The sequence below is a fragment of the Neophocaena asiaeorientalis genome, unplaced genomic scaffold (assembly GCF_003031525.2).
Source record: "Neophocaena asiaeorientalis asiaeorientalis breed wild unplaced genomic scaffold, Neophocaena_asiaeorientalis_V1.1 scaffold75, whole genome shotgun sequence".
In the NCBI taxonomy this organism is placed as follows: Eukaryota; Metazoa; Chordata; class Mammalia; order Artiodactyla; family Phocoenidae; genus Neophocaena; species Neophocaena asiaeorientalis.
The window spans coordinates 758533-771538 of NW_020172719.1; the positions used below are offsets into that span (position 1 = coordinate 758533).

General features: G+C 49.6%; 1 protein-coding gene across 3 annotated transcripts in view; it reads left to right on the plus strand.

Annotated features, from left to right (window-relative positions):
- Positions 1 to 13006, plus strand: part of VGLL4 (vestigial like family member 4) — a 157002-nt gene that overhangs the window by 127718 nt on the left and 16278 nt on the right. Inside the window, exon 1 of one of the 3 annotated variants that reach the window (XM_024740189.1) lies at positions 7562 to 7597. The exons of the other annotated variants lie outside the window; for them this stretch is intronic. Within the exon in view, the coding sequence (XP_024595957.1) occupies positions 7584 to 7597 (14 nt within the window). The 5' untranslated portion in view covers positions 7562 to 7583. Of the gene's footprint in view, positions 1 to 7561; positions 7598 to 13006 lie in introns of those variants that run through there. 3 annotated transcript variants of the gene reach the window in all.

Genomic DNA, 13006 nt, shown 5'->3' on the forward strand with positions numbered 1-13006 from the left:
CATGAAGGTGCGTCTGTGCCGGGGACACAAACGGCAGCTGTATTTACACACAGAGGATCAGTCTTGCTGCTGTGTGACCACACAGACCTCTTCTCGTTGCAGCGTGGAGCCAGCCTGTCCTGAGAGCACATCAGGTGCTGTCACTTTAGTAGATCTGACTGAGGACCAGAAGGAGGACTGCTCAGAAGTGTGCCTCGTGTGAGTGTCGGTGGTTCTTTTGAGTTTCCTCTCGGGTCTTGTAAACCCATGGTCTCCTGTGCTACCTGCGGCTGGCACACGGTGAGGTGGCGTCCAAGTCCCGCGTGCTGTGTTTGGTGTAAGTTTTGTTTCATGACTGCCAGTACTTTGGTCCCTTATCTTCTTTGCTAAATCTTTGGGTACACACACACACACACACACACACGCAGCACACATTCTGTCTCCCTCTCTCTCCCTCTGTCTCTGTCTCTGTCTCTCTCTCTCTCTCTCTCTCTCTCTCTCTCTCTCTCTCTCTCTCTCTCTCTCTCTCTCTCTCTCGAAATTTCTCCACAGATTGTCTCCAAAGCATAATTAAAGAGCTCAGTGTTGCAGTAAGGGTTTCGGTCTGGCAGGAGCTAGAAACCTTGGCAAACAAGGGATCTGGACTCTGGATCCGAGCCTCCACGGCCCCAGCAGAGGCCCCGTGCACTGCAGACTAGAGGGGGATGGATTTCGCTACCGTGCTGTCCTCTGACTTCTCTGCCTCCTGCCTTGCTTTCCTTGAAGAGATCTAAGAATACAACTAACAGATCCACAGAGAAACCGGATCAGGGCCAAGTGGAAGCAACAAACCAACTCCTAGTTGGTCAGGTCACTTTAGAGGCACGTCTGAGGCTGAATCCTCTTTGCTCCCCCAAACCTGTCCCTGTCGTTGAACCCGTCGAGGGAGGGTCGTGGGCTTTTCTGACTCATCGGAAGTCGTTTCCTTGTGACCACCAGGGTGACCCCTCAGGGATGCAGGGCACCGCTGCCCGTCGAGTGCCTCAGGGCCCTCTTACCTCAAGATGCTCGAAGGACAGAGAGTGTTCCCCGGCCAGAGTTTGGGAAGCGCCCAACCCGATCTCCTGAGTCTGCCTGTGTGGTTGGCGCCAGTCAGGCTCTGAGAGTCTGAGGTACAGAGATGTGGTTTAGCCCGGGGTTTCTCAAACGTTAACTCGCCGTGGGATCCTCGATTCGTTTCTCACGAGCCCTGTTAGCAATATTCTGGGGGGCATACTTGCCTAACAAAATGAGCATTGTATTTGGTTTCAAAGTTCTGTGATGAACGTGCAGACCCCCAAGGCTCTGGTGCCGTCCAGCTTAGGTATGTGACGACAGGGTGGTGTGAGCCCTTGAGCTGGGGCTGTAGAGCACCAGCTTTGCTGCTCAGGGCTTTCAGCGAAGTTCACTGAGGCCAGAGACGTTGAGGAAGCCCGGGGCCCCATTCTCCCTTGACCGTGTGCCCCTCACCTTCCTTCCTTACCCACCTCCTTCCCTCCGAGCTGTTTCTAGGGAGTGGATTGTCTCCACTTCCGTGTCCATTCCCCAGTCCAGTGCCGTGATCCGGACCATCAGCGTTTATGAAACTTCTCTCCCTCCCTCGCTGGTGCCCTGCTGGTCGCCAGATGCAGGGGGAACCTGATCCAGGTTATCTTATTTGACTTCCTGTTCCATGGAAGCCTCTTCTCCCTTGGTTTCGTTGGCCCCTTTCTTGCTTTCGTTGGTTCCCCTCCCAGTTCTCTGGCTCTGCCGTTCAGGATCTCTCAAAGGCTTGTCATGAATCCATCCTCCAGGGCTCTGTCCTTCTCACTGCACAGACCCTGGAAAGAACTCGCACGCCAGCTCGTGCCTTGATTTACCACTAGAGGTAGAGGGTTCCTAGATCTTTATGTCCGGCTGAGGCCAAACCTCCACACCCACAGAGCCGCCTGCCTTCCAGGTAGTGTATGTGCCGCTCAGGCCCAAAGGTGCTCCGCCGGCCGTGACCTTATAGGCTGTTTCTCCTCCAGCGCCTCCCCAGGTCTGTCCCCCATCTTCATAGCAGGGCAGCCGTCCGTCTTTCCACTTGCCATGAAGTCACCTCCCTCTTCTTCGATCTGGTCTCCCATGTGTGTACTCTCTCTCTGCCCCCTGTTAAGTCAGTCTGCTGAATCTTTTCCACAAAGCTCCTGGCCTCGGCCATGGCTTAGACCCCCATTCCCATGGCAGTGCCCTCCCGACTGGTCTTGGCACTTTAGTGCAGGAGAAGGTTTCTGAAGTCTTCCTCTCCGTTGGGAATTCTCCCATGGCTCCCAGTCAGCTCCAGGGAGCCCTGAGCAGACCCCCGCCTGCAGGAGCTTCTGCGCTGCCCGCTGAGGTGCCGCCCACTGCGGTCCATCGTCACTTTTCTTGCCTCCTTCTCTTGGCAAAGGGCGGTTCCTTCCGCTTCAAGGCGAACAGCTCTGTGCATACAATGAACACACTTTGCTGTCCCTTGTTGTGTCTGTCCCACTGGGGCACCCAGCACAGTGCCCGATGCCTTCTAGGCGCTAAGTAAATGTTTCCATGAAAAACGTGCCACTCTGAGGGCACTGTCAGTGCTCTTCCCTTTGGAAAGGATGGTAAGAATTGCTTTCTTTTTTCTTTTTTTTTTTTTTAATTTTTATTTATTTGTTTATGGCTGTGACGGGTCTTGGTTGCCCCACGGCATGTGGGGTCTTAGTTCCCTGACCAGGGATCAAACCCGCGTCTCCTGCATTTGAAGGCGGACTCCTAACCACTGGACCACCAGGGAAATCCCAAGAATCGCTTTCAAATATGCAATAAGCCCTGAGTGGCACCACTTACTGTACTTCTGTTTTTTCTGTGTAGCCCTGATGTTTCATTCAGTGAACCCCTGGAACAGAGAATCCCACCGCCGCTACTTGTCCTGCCTTCCTTCCCGAATCCCTGTTCCCCCCCAAACAGAAACATGCAAATCCCTAGTACCTGGGCACGTGCACACTTAATAATCTGAATCACTGGCTCTGCCTGAGATGCTGGCTTTGGATCAAATGCTCTTATCCCAGTGCTGACCCTGAATAATAAGCCTTCGGAGTTTATTGTGGGAATGAAGTTTCCCCCGCTCCTGCCTCTGTTTATATTTCTTCCTGTGCGTCTTGCTCTGATCCCAGTGTGAGCACCAGGTAAGGTGTATAGCAATGAGAAATGCAGTTCAGGTGGGTGCATCTCGCAGGTCAGAGGGATGGCCAGACACTGTGGGTGTAAAGAATAGTTCTGTCCATGCTAGAAAAGCCAACAGATCTCTGCTCAGGTGTTTATTACTTCTGGAGTTTTTCAAATCTACCTAAAAAGTTCTCAAAGCCAAAGCCTTTTTCGACCATCTCATAATAGAGCTGTGGTGTGTATTTTACTTGTGTGCGACCACTTTGGGTGCTAGCTCTAGGGCAAGTTACGTCAAGTGACCGCAGCGCAGAGGCTCCGTGTTCTAACCGTGTAACACGGGTACATGGTGCTGATGCCCTGTGGCTCTGTGATTGGCACGTATTTCTTGAGAGCCTCCCTGGAGGGCACGGCAATGTTCACTGATGGGCAATGGCTCTGGCTCATTTTTGACAGTAAGATAAAATCCAGGTTATGTAGGCACTTTGGTGACCTGTCCTAAACTCCCTTTCCCACAATTATTCTCAGTAGATGGCCCTCTTGGACTATCAATTGTCAAAAGCCTCCTTTACCATGATTATGTTTAAGAGAAGTTATCCGAATCCCCGCCATTATACGCCTTTGAGAAGCTCCACATGGTGTGAGAAGCGATTCTCCCCCAACTCACGGTGGGCAGTGTGGGTTGTTCACCTGCTTTGGAACTTCCGTTCTGAGGCTCACATTTGAAACCAGCATTTTCACTGCCTGGGGCATCTTAATGTGTGCGGTGTGGCCCTAGCCATCTCCCAGCTTCCTCTTCACACCCCCTGTGTCAGGGTTCCCAGCCTCCCTGGTTGCCTCAACTTTAACTTAGATCTTTCTAAACATGCCACCAAATTTGGTGAGCGTCTGACCTGCCATCCTCCCCAACATTTCATTTTGGAAAAAGTTCAGATCTACAGAAACATTAAGCAACTGGTTTAAACAACCATGGGCATCCACGTACGTTCACCGGCTTCACTAGCTGTGAATATTCTGCCACATTCGCTTTCTGTTTTGCACGTGTCGCAGACAGTGCTGCGATCTAACACAGTACATGTGTTCGCTTTCGAGAAGGCCCTCTAGGGACGTTCTCCTTTACATTCAGGGTGCCGTTAGGAGCCACACGTTGCATTTCGTTTTTGTGCCTCCCAGTGATCTTTGATCTAGGACAGCTTTCCCCATGCTGCGGGCTGGATGGTGGTGGCATTGGGGGACGAGGGAGGCGGGGTCCCAGGCAGGGGCGGCCCTGATATCATTCCTTGGGAAAGTTGCCCTTTGGAACCAGCCAGACGACAGCAGGGGCCTGTCTGTCCCCACTGGGAGGGATGACGTTGTACGTGATAACTAAAGCACGTATTCAGGATGTGCCTGTCGTTGTGACGTGGGGGGAAGGGTGAGTTCAGAAATGGACAAGGCAGAGGGAGGGAAGTCAGGTTGAAGGGAGGAGAGGAAGCAGTTGGAACAGGACGTGGCTGAGCTGTAAGGAACAGATGTAAATGTCCCTGCCTGCTCCGAGATAACTCATCAACTTTTCATATATTTTTATTGCTGCCCCAAAGGCTCGTTTCTGTTTTTAGCCAACAATCCCAGTGGTTTTACTCACAAAAAGAAAAACAAAAAAAGCAACAACCCAGCACCTTCCCTCATTCGCTGCAAAGGTGGGGCGTTGCCCTATTCTCCTCCTCCCTAAACCTGCAAAACTCTAATGGATCGCTTTCCTGTGAGACCCCCGGTTTCTTAGATATAACTGATTCGAGGCTCAGGTGACGTCTCTTGACTGTGAAAACTGGTAGCATTTGGGGGAGTGGAGAGAGGGTTCTTCTAATTTTCAGTAGTGAATTTGATGTCTAATAAAACCGACCTCAGAATTTCTGAGACTCGATGTTAACTCCTTGGGGATGCCGTGATGGAGACCTAGACGGTGGCTGTGGGGTTTCTCACCCGAACTTGGAGCGCCTGGTGGGCTGGGTGGGTGGCAGGGTCTCCCAGGCGGGCATCTTGCCCGGTGCGGGGCTGGGGGCAGGGGATGCCTTCCTCCTCCTGTTGCCCAGATCCTGGGACGCCTTAATTTTTCCTTTTTGAGGACTGGTTGTTTGACTCTTCTTTCATTTCCAAGAAATGTAGCAGAGTATCCTTCCAGTAAATTCCCCCACTTAGCCTAAGCTAGCAGGCCTTGTTTTATGTTGCTTGTGACCAAAAGAACTTGTTAACAAATACAGATATTGGGGCTGTTTACAATGTTTTGCTATTATTTGTGATACTTCTGGGGCCGTCTCTGTACATCCATTCTTGTTCACATCTCGTATTCCCCCTGTTTCTAGAAGTGGAATTTCCGGGTCGGACAGCGCCCATTTCTGCTTCTGTGCATCCTGCCAGCTCATCTCTAGTAGGTTAGCTGACTGACATTCCACTGGCAGCTCTATGCATGTGCCTGTCACCCGCAGCATCACAAAGGTGACTGTTAATGTGTATTTAATTTTTGCAGGTTTCATAGGAGAATCATTGTGGTAACTTGTCTTTTTTGTTTTCTTTCTGCTACTAGGAAACTTGAATGGTCTTTTCATATTTTCATTGACCATTTGGATTTCTTCTTTTGTTACTGTTTCTATCTTCTTCTTAAAAAAATTTAGGGCATTCATCTTCTTTCTATTGCTGTGCTATAACTGCTTATTAAGGACCCTCCATCAGATGAGTTAGGAAAATAACCACTTTCCTAATTTGTCATTTGCTTTTCAACTTTACTGTGTTTTTGAAATCCAGATTTTTTAAAATTTGGAAGTGGTTGAATCATTAAACCTTTTCTTTAATGGAAAAGGCTTCTAAAGTGTACTAGAAAGGAGCGAAATGTGCTGCCTAGTACCTTGGGACACACGTCTAGGCTGTGTGTGTTGACGGTGGGATAATTGTATGTGCTTAATACATGTTAGTTGTGCCAGGAAGAGATGTATATTGTGTGTCCGTTGCTTCGTTCGTTCACTTACCCGGCACTTCCTGGGTGCCTGCTTCTCTGGCGGCATTGGGTGCGGGGGATGAGGGTGGGCGTGGAGGAGCCCTCCCGGGCCTGAGGAAGTTTTGGGGGCGGTGATGTGCAGGGCAGAGCCCCAGGAACGGGGGCCCTGCCACCCCCCGCCCCCGCCAGCGTTCCTGGATTGTCTGATTATTCTCCCCTCCCCCTTCGAGGACATTTTCCACCGTCGCACTGAGCATACTGAGTGGGCAGAGGGCTTGTGGTGTCTGTTTTAATGGTCTCTTGTTGGGCACCATCAGCAAGCTCTGAAATCAAACGTTTCAATTCTGGTTTTATTTAACCATTTTCCCAGATGTTTCCTGTGGTTTGATAGATGTACCATTTACTTGAAAGTTACACTCCTGAGAGTTTGAATGTTATGGACACCGTTGCTATAGACAATGATTCTGTCCGGGCAGGATCTGGGAGACAACTTTCGCATCATTTGGGGGTTGAAGATGTGTTTTTCCCCAGAACAGTAATGCCGTCTCCATCATCGGCTTTTATCTTCTCTGTTACTGTTCCGATCTCTGGTTTATAAGAGACTGTAACCGGTTGCTCGGAGTTTATTCCCCTCAACACCACTGTGCCGCCGCGGGTAGTACTTTCTGAAAGCAGCTGGACCCAGGTGCATCTAGGTTTTGTCTGTAAAACTCACCTGGGTCGAAAAGAACTCAGGTGGTGGGCAGGCGAAAGTTCGAATTGGCCAGAAATGGGACTGAGGCTGGCTCCCTGATGCTGGGCGGGGTGAGAAAGCTGCAGACGTGGCATCTTTTGCACCCACCCCAGGCCTGTGGAGACAGACCCGGGACCGCGGTGGCACCTTTACCGTCCCCAGCTCTCTGCGGCCTGAGCCCCCGCAGAGCGGAGCCTCTCAGCCAGGCTTCTGCCGACGGGAGGAAAGCAGAAGGAAGTCGCCCCTTACCAGGCACGAGGGAACCTGGGGCATTTCGACCCTCCTGTCGTGGGGGGCGCGGGGGCGGGGGAGGGGACCGTGCGGGGCGGCGCTGCTCCTCCTCGGCCCCCGCCCCGGCAGCCCGCCGGCCTCTCTGGGTTCTGCTGGGCTTGGGTTTAGAGAGTTTTATAAAAGCCTGATGTTCTGGCAGACGGGGAGACAAAGAAAGAGGAAATGGCATGCTGTCCTCCTGACAGCGGATCTCTTTTCTCACGGACTGGGACCGTAACGATGCGTGTCGCCTTCTGGCAGGAAAGCCTCTGTGAACGAACCTCGGCCCGGCCCCCGAGCCTGGCCCTCGCGCGCGGGCGGCGGCCCTCACCTTGCCGCCTCCCCCGGCGGGGACTTTTATTCTGACGAGCCTCCCGCCCATCCAGTTTTGCGCCTGGACCGCCTGCCAAGTTTGGGAGGCCCAAGGCTTTCTTGTGGGAGGACGCTGGGCTGTCTTCATGCTCTTTGGCAATGATTAAAGTGAGGTTAGTACCAAAAACCCTTTCATTTTATTCCCTTATCCTTGCTTTTGCAAACCAGATGGCAACCCTGTATTTTCAGCTGTAATTAATTTAAACTCTGCGGCAGCAAGGCTGGGAGAGGCGGCAACTGCTTGTGCTCAGAAGGGCAGCAGTGACTTTCCTGCTCATCTCTCTTCCCTCACCAGGCGGCCCCTTGTCCCGATCAGATCCCCGTCGTATCCGGTTTCTTCTGAGAGAGGCCTGGAGAGAGAGGGCTCTTAAAGGGGCCGCAGCCCCGCCGCTGTGAGCCTAGGGGTTAACGCAAATGGGTAATTGTTGCCTTAATGGGGTGGAAGCAGCCAGGTTCCAGGTGACCGCTGACCTGCTGTTGCTGGGCCGGGCCATCACTTGACCCACTAAAGACAATGATGCATAGTTGGTGAGGCTGCAGCTTCGGGGAGGACAGGGTGCGTTTTCTTCCCACTCAGTTCAGCCGCCAGGATCGCTTCCAGAAGAGGGGTACGTTTTACGTTTAACATTTATTCTTAAAGAAAATGACAAGGCAAATAAAAGCACTTGGGCACAATTGAAGTCTGGAGGTTCCGACCTCAGCTGCGTGACCACTGCCCTCTGTGGAGAGGGTGCTGGAGGCCCTCCTCTGTGAGTTGCTTTAGGGACCCACTGGAGAGGAGGCCCCTCCACAGGCCTCAGGACATGGGGCTCTTGTCCCATCTCTCGGGAACTTGCCACGTAACTCGGCGAGCAGCCTCCTCCCTCCTGGCCCTGAAAGGAAGCTGAGGTTCAGATGCAGACTGAGAGGTCTCCGGCCTGGGAGCCGGTGTCCAGGCGCCCTCACCTGTCCGCACAGCAGGCCATTTGAGGACCACACTTGCCGGGCAGCGAGGAGGGGCTGCAGACTGAGGCAGATCTGTTACCAATGACATGTGTGCGGGACACTCTGTAGAACTGTACGCTGATGTGACACAAATGGTAGCTATTCCTGTTCTTAACACTAGCCCTCCTTAGAGGGCTTGAAGTCATATTTAAAGGCCCACAGTGAGAAATGAGAACCGCAGATGTGTAGCCTGTGAGTCTCCAAATGCTCCCCGGCGCTGACCACGCCCCTGACTGCAGTCCCCGAGTATGTGCCTGGAGCTGCAGGGTTGGGTGAGCTGGTGATGGGTGGTGTTTGTCTATTTACCTTTTTACGTCAAATGCTTACATTATTCTTCAGCATTTCTCTCATGAACCACTTGGACTGTGTTTACAGAGACTTGTGTTTGTGTCGTTGTTGTGAGCCAGACCTATCCTTTTGGAAACCTATCATTTTTCTCTAGTAGAGGGGGCCATTGACTACCAATGATTTGTCAAAATGCCTAAGGACTGAGAATTACACACAGAATTCCCATGTGATCCAGCAAGTCCACACATGGGTAGGGACCCACAAGAAATGAAGGCAGGGACCTGAAACCGGTATCTGCACACCTGCCCGTGTTCACAGCAGCAAGATTCATGGCAGCTGGAAGGTGGGAGCAACCCAGTCGTCAAGGAATGAATAGATCCATACCGTGGAATATTATTCAGCCTTAAAAAAGGAACGTGCGGCCCTGGCACCTGCCACCGCGTGGACGAACCTTGGAGACGTTTTGCAAAGTGAAGTGTGCCAGTCACAAAAGCACAAAGAGTTTGTGATTCTTCTTGAGTGAGTGTCACGTACGCAGGAGCCGTGAAGAGAATGTAGCCAGGTGGTGAGGGAGGGAGACCCGGGAGTTTGTACTTAACGGGCACAGAGTTCCACTTCGGAACGATGGAAAGTTTCTCCATGTGGGTTGTGGGGATGGCTGCCCGACAGTGTGAATGTGCTCAGTGCCTCTGAGCTGTATATTTTCAAATGACTAAAATGGTAAGTTTTATGTGTATTTTGCCACAGTTTTGAAAAAAGATTAAAAAACCTTCCAAAGACTAATGATTAACTTTGGTTCAATTGAATAAACAATACCGAATCTATTATGTGTTCAGCCTTTGTATTCCGTGCTCGGCTGGGATGAACAGTGTGTCAAGAGGGGGTAAGAACTCGAAGGACAGACGTTCAGCTCTCAGGATGTGACATTTGGGGCCTCATGGTGGGGAGTGGCAATGTGAGGACTCTGGAGCGTGGTCATTTTAACTTAAAGCGTGGTTGGGAGTCACCATTGCCATTTGGTGTGGGAGGTCCTTGTGAAAAGGAAAGGAGTGCATCACTTGAGGTATTTGGGGATGGCAGTCCTGGATTCTCCGAAGACATTTTTAGAATCATCCACTCACGAGTTTGCGGGGGAGATGCCATTTCAGTGTTGAACAGTCATGAGGTTCCCCTGGGTTCCTTTCCCAGGTCCCAGGTTTGGGATTAAATATGATTTTAATAGCCACATGTTAGTGACGTTACAGTAAAACTAAGCAGACGCTATAGGGAAAGTGAGTTCTCAATTCTCTGAAGAGTTTGAAAATAAGAATATTTGTCAAGAAATGCATTTTTGTGACTTGGAAAATGAAGTAAGCCATCAGTATTGGTTTTTATAGGTCCCTTGGGAACTTTGCTTCAAGAATAGAGATTGGTTGGTAATTTGCCTATCAGTTGCCAATACATTAGTAGCCTTTCTAAGCACTGGAGAGTCCTCGAAATAACCTTTAAGAAATTCAGATCGTGTTCTTACCCTGTAATCTAAGTAAAGAGAAACAATGGCTTAGCTAACCTCTTCCTCTAGTTTTCGAAAAGATGGAGTTCAGCCCAGACCATACGGATTCTCAGAGGGAATTAATTCAGTACATAATGTGGTCTCAGATGCAAGGTTCTGAAGGCCCTTTAATAATGATAATTTTATTACTAATTATCGTAACTAATAATTTAATAGCAACAGTAGTAACTATATTTGGTAGATGCCTCAGGATCTTCTATTAAATGAATATTTAATCACTTTATATACTCAGTACTTAAATTCTCAAACTTTTTAGTATAGTTTTATAGTAACTTAATTCAGTACGTAATTTAATTTTGCCTGCAGAGTTTCTGATGTCAGTCAGGGTAGGTGGGTGGTTTTAAAAGAAAAACTGGCTTTCTAATTTTTGTTTAGTATAGCATGAATATGTTGAATTAGAGCTTATCCTCTATTGTCAAGAAGTCTACAGCTCCAAAATATACAAGCAGCTCATGCAGCTCTGTATCAAAAAAAACAAAACAACCCAATCAAAAAATGGGCAGGGCTTCCCTGGTGGCGCAGTGGTTGAGAGTCTGCCTGCCGATGCAGGGGACACGGGTTTGTGCCCTGGTCCGGGAGGATCCCACGTGCCGTGGAGCGGCTGGGCCCGTGAGCCATGGCCGCTGAGCCTGCGCGTCTGGAGCCTGTGCTCCGCAACGGGAGAGGCCACAACAGTGAGAGGCCCGCGTACCAAAAAAAAAAAAAAAAAAATGGGCAGAAGATCTAAATAGACATTTCTCCAAAGAAGACATACAGATAGATGGCCAAAAAGCACATGAAAAGCTACTCAACATCACTAATTATCAGAGAAATGCAAATCAAAACTACAACGAGCTATCACCTTGCATCATTCAGAATGGCCATCATCAAAAAGTCTAAAACCGAATGCTGGAGAGGGTGTGGAGAAAAGCGAACCCTCCTACACTGTTGGTGGGAATGTAATTTGGTAACAGCCACTGTGGAAAACAAGATGGAGATTCCTTAAAAAACTAAAAATAGAACTACCATACAATCCAGCAATCCCACTCCCGGGCATGGATCTGGAGAAAACCATAATTCAGAAAGACACATGCACCCCAGTGTTGATTGCAGCACTGTTTACAATCGCCAAGATATGGAAGCAACCAAAATATCCATCGACGGATGAATGGATAAAGGAGACGTGGTGCACGTATACAATGGACTATTACTCAGCCATGAACAAGGAACGAAATAATGCCATTTGCAGCAACATGGATGGCCCTAGAGGTGATGTCATACTAAGTGAAGTAAGTCAGAGAAAGACAAATATATGATATCACTCATATGTGGAATCTTAAGTTTTAAAAAATTGGTACCAATGAACTTATTTACAAAACAGAAACAGACTTACAGATATCGAAAACAAACTTACGGTTACCAAAGGGGAAACATGGGTGGGGGGAGGGATAAATCAGGAGCTGAGGATGAACGCACACACACTAATACGTATAAGATAGGTAACCAACAGGGACCTACTGTACGGCACAGGGAATGCTACCTATATATATGTTTAACTGAATCACTTTGCTGTATACCTGAAACTAACACAACACTGTAAATCAACTGTACTGGGATAAAATTAAAAAAATAAAGAAGTCCACAGAATAATTTGGAACTGGTTACTGCCACCATCGGGGCTGGACGCTGGGAAGGTACTTGCATTCAGGTGTAGGAATGCGACTGTGTGGGTATGTGAAGGGCAGGAGGGAATTGCAGCAAACCAAAGAGCACAGGGAGGAAATGTGCTGCTCTGTCTTTGACAGACATTCGCATGGGATGCGGACGTGTGCAGTCACTCATTTATCTCTCTCTTTGGCCAATACAGGGTCACAAGTATAGCTGAATTAGGAGGATTTTAGGAGACTACACGTTACTATGGGACCAGGCTGCTGGCAGAACTGTTGTGTCTTGGTTCTTGCCGTTCCGGGTGGAGTCCCAGTTGACTACAGGTCTCAGAATCATCCTGATTTCGATACTCTATTCTGTTGACCTTGGTTCTTATTAGACCTTCTGCACTGACTTTTGGTTTAAAATGTGCTATGTAAATTGAAGGGAGTTATCATTCCTTGTGTGCTCTGCTCTTTAGATGTCCTCTGGAGTATTATACATGGTTCTGGGTACCACACTTAAAGATGGATGTTACTTTGGAGAGTGCTTGGAGGTGGGTGACAGGATGGTAAGGTGTTAGGATGGTATGAGGGTCATTGGGAGGGATTCTTGTTGGGGGAAGAGAATTCTGGGCATGGCAGGGCTGACACAGAAGCAGTTTTCCAGTAATTGGAAGAAGAAATAGACTTTGTTGAATTTTTCCAAAGAGCAGACCGTCAATCAAAGAATCGCCCTTGGAACGTTGATAGTAGGGGAGGGCCTTTCATTGAACCCTTCCAGGAGTTGAGTGAATTCCCTGGAGGAGGAGTAAGCGAGCGCCCTACCCTGGGGGGTGTGTGAGAAGCAGCCGCAGGGCGTCATGTGAGGATGCTGCTGTTTGCACCCCTCTCTGGGGTTCACAGCCGTCCCAGCACGAAGCTCTCTTCCTCTGAGTGGGGACAAAGCTTCCACTCTCTTCACTAAACAATGTGTAACGTCTTCCAGCGATTTGCCACAGAATGTGGAGCAAAAGCTAAGAGTGAGCCTTCCGAACAGAATCAGAACTTGAATAGAATCAGAAAGCGGCCCC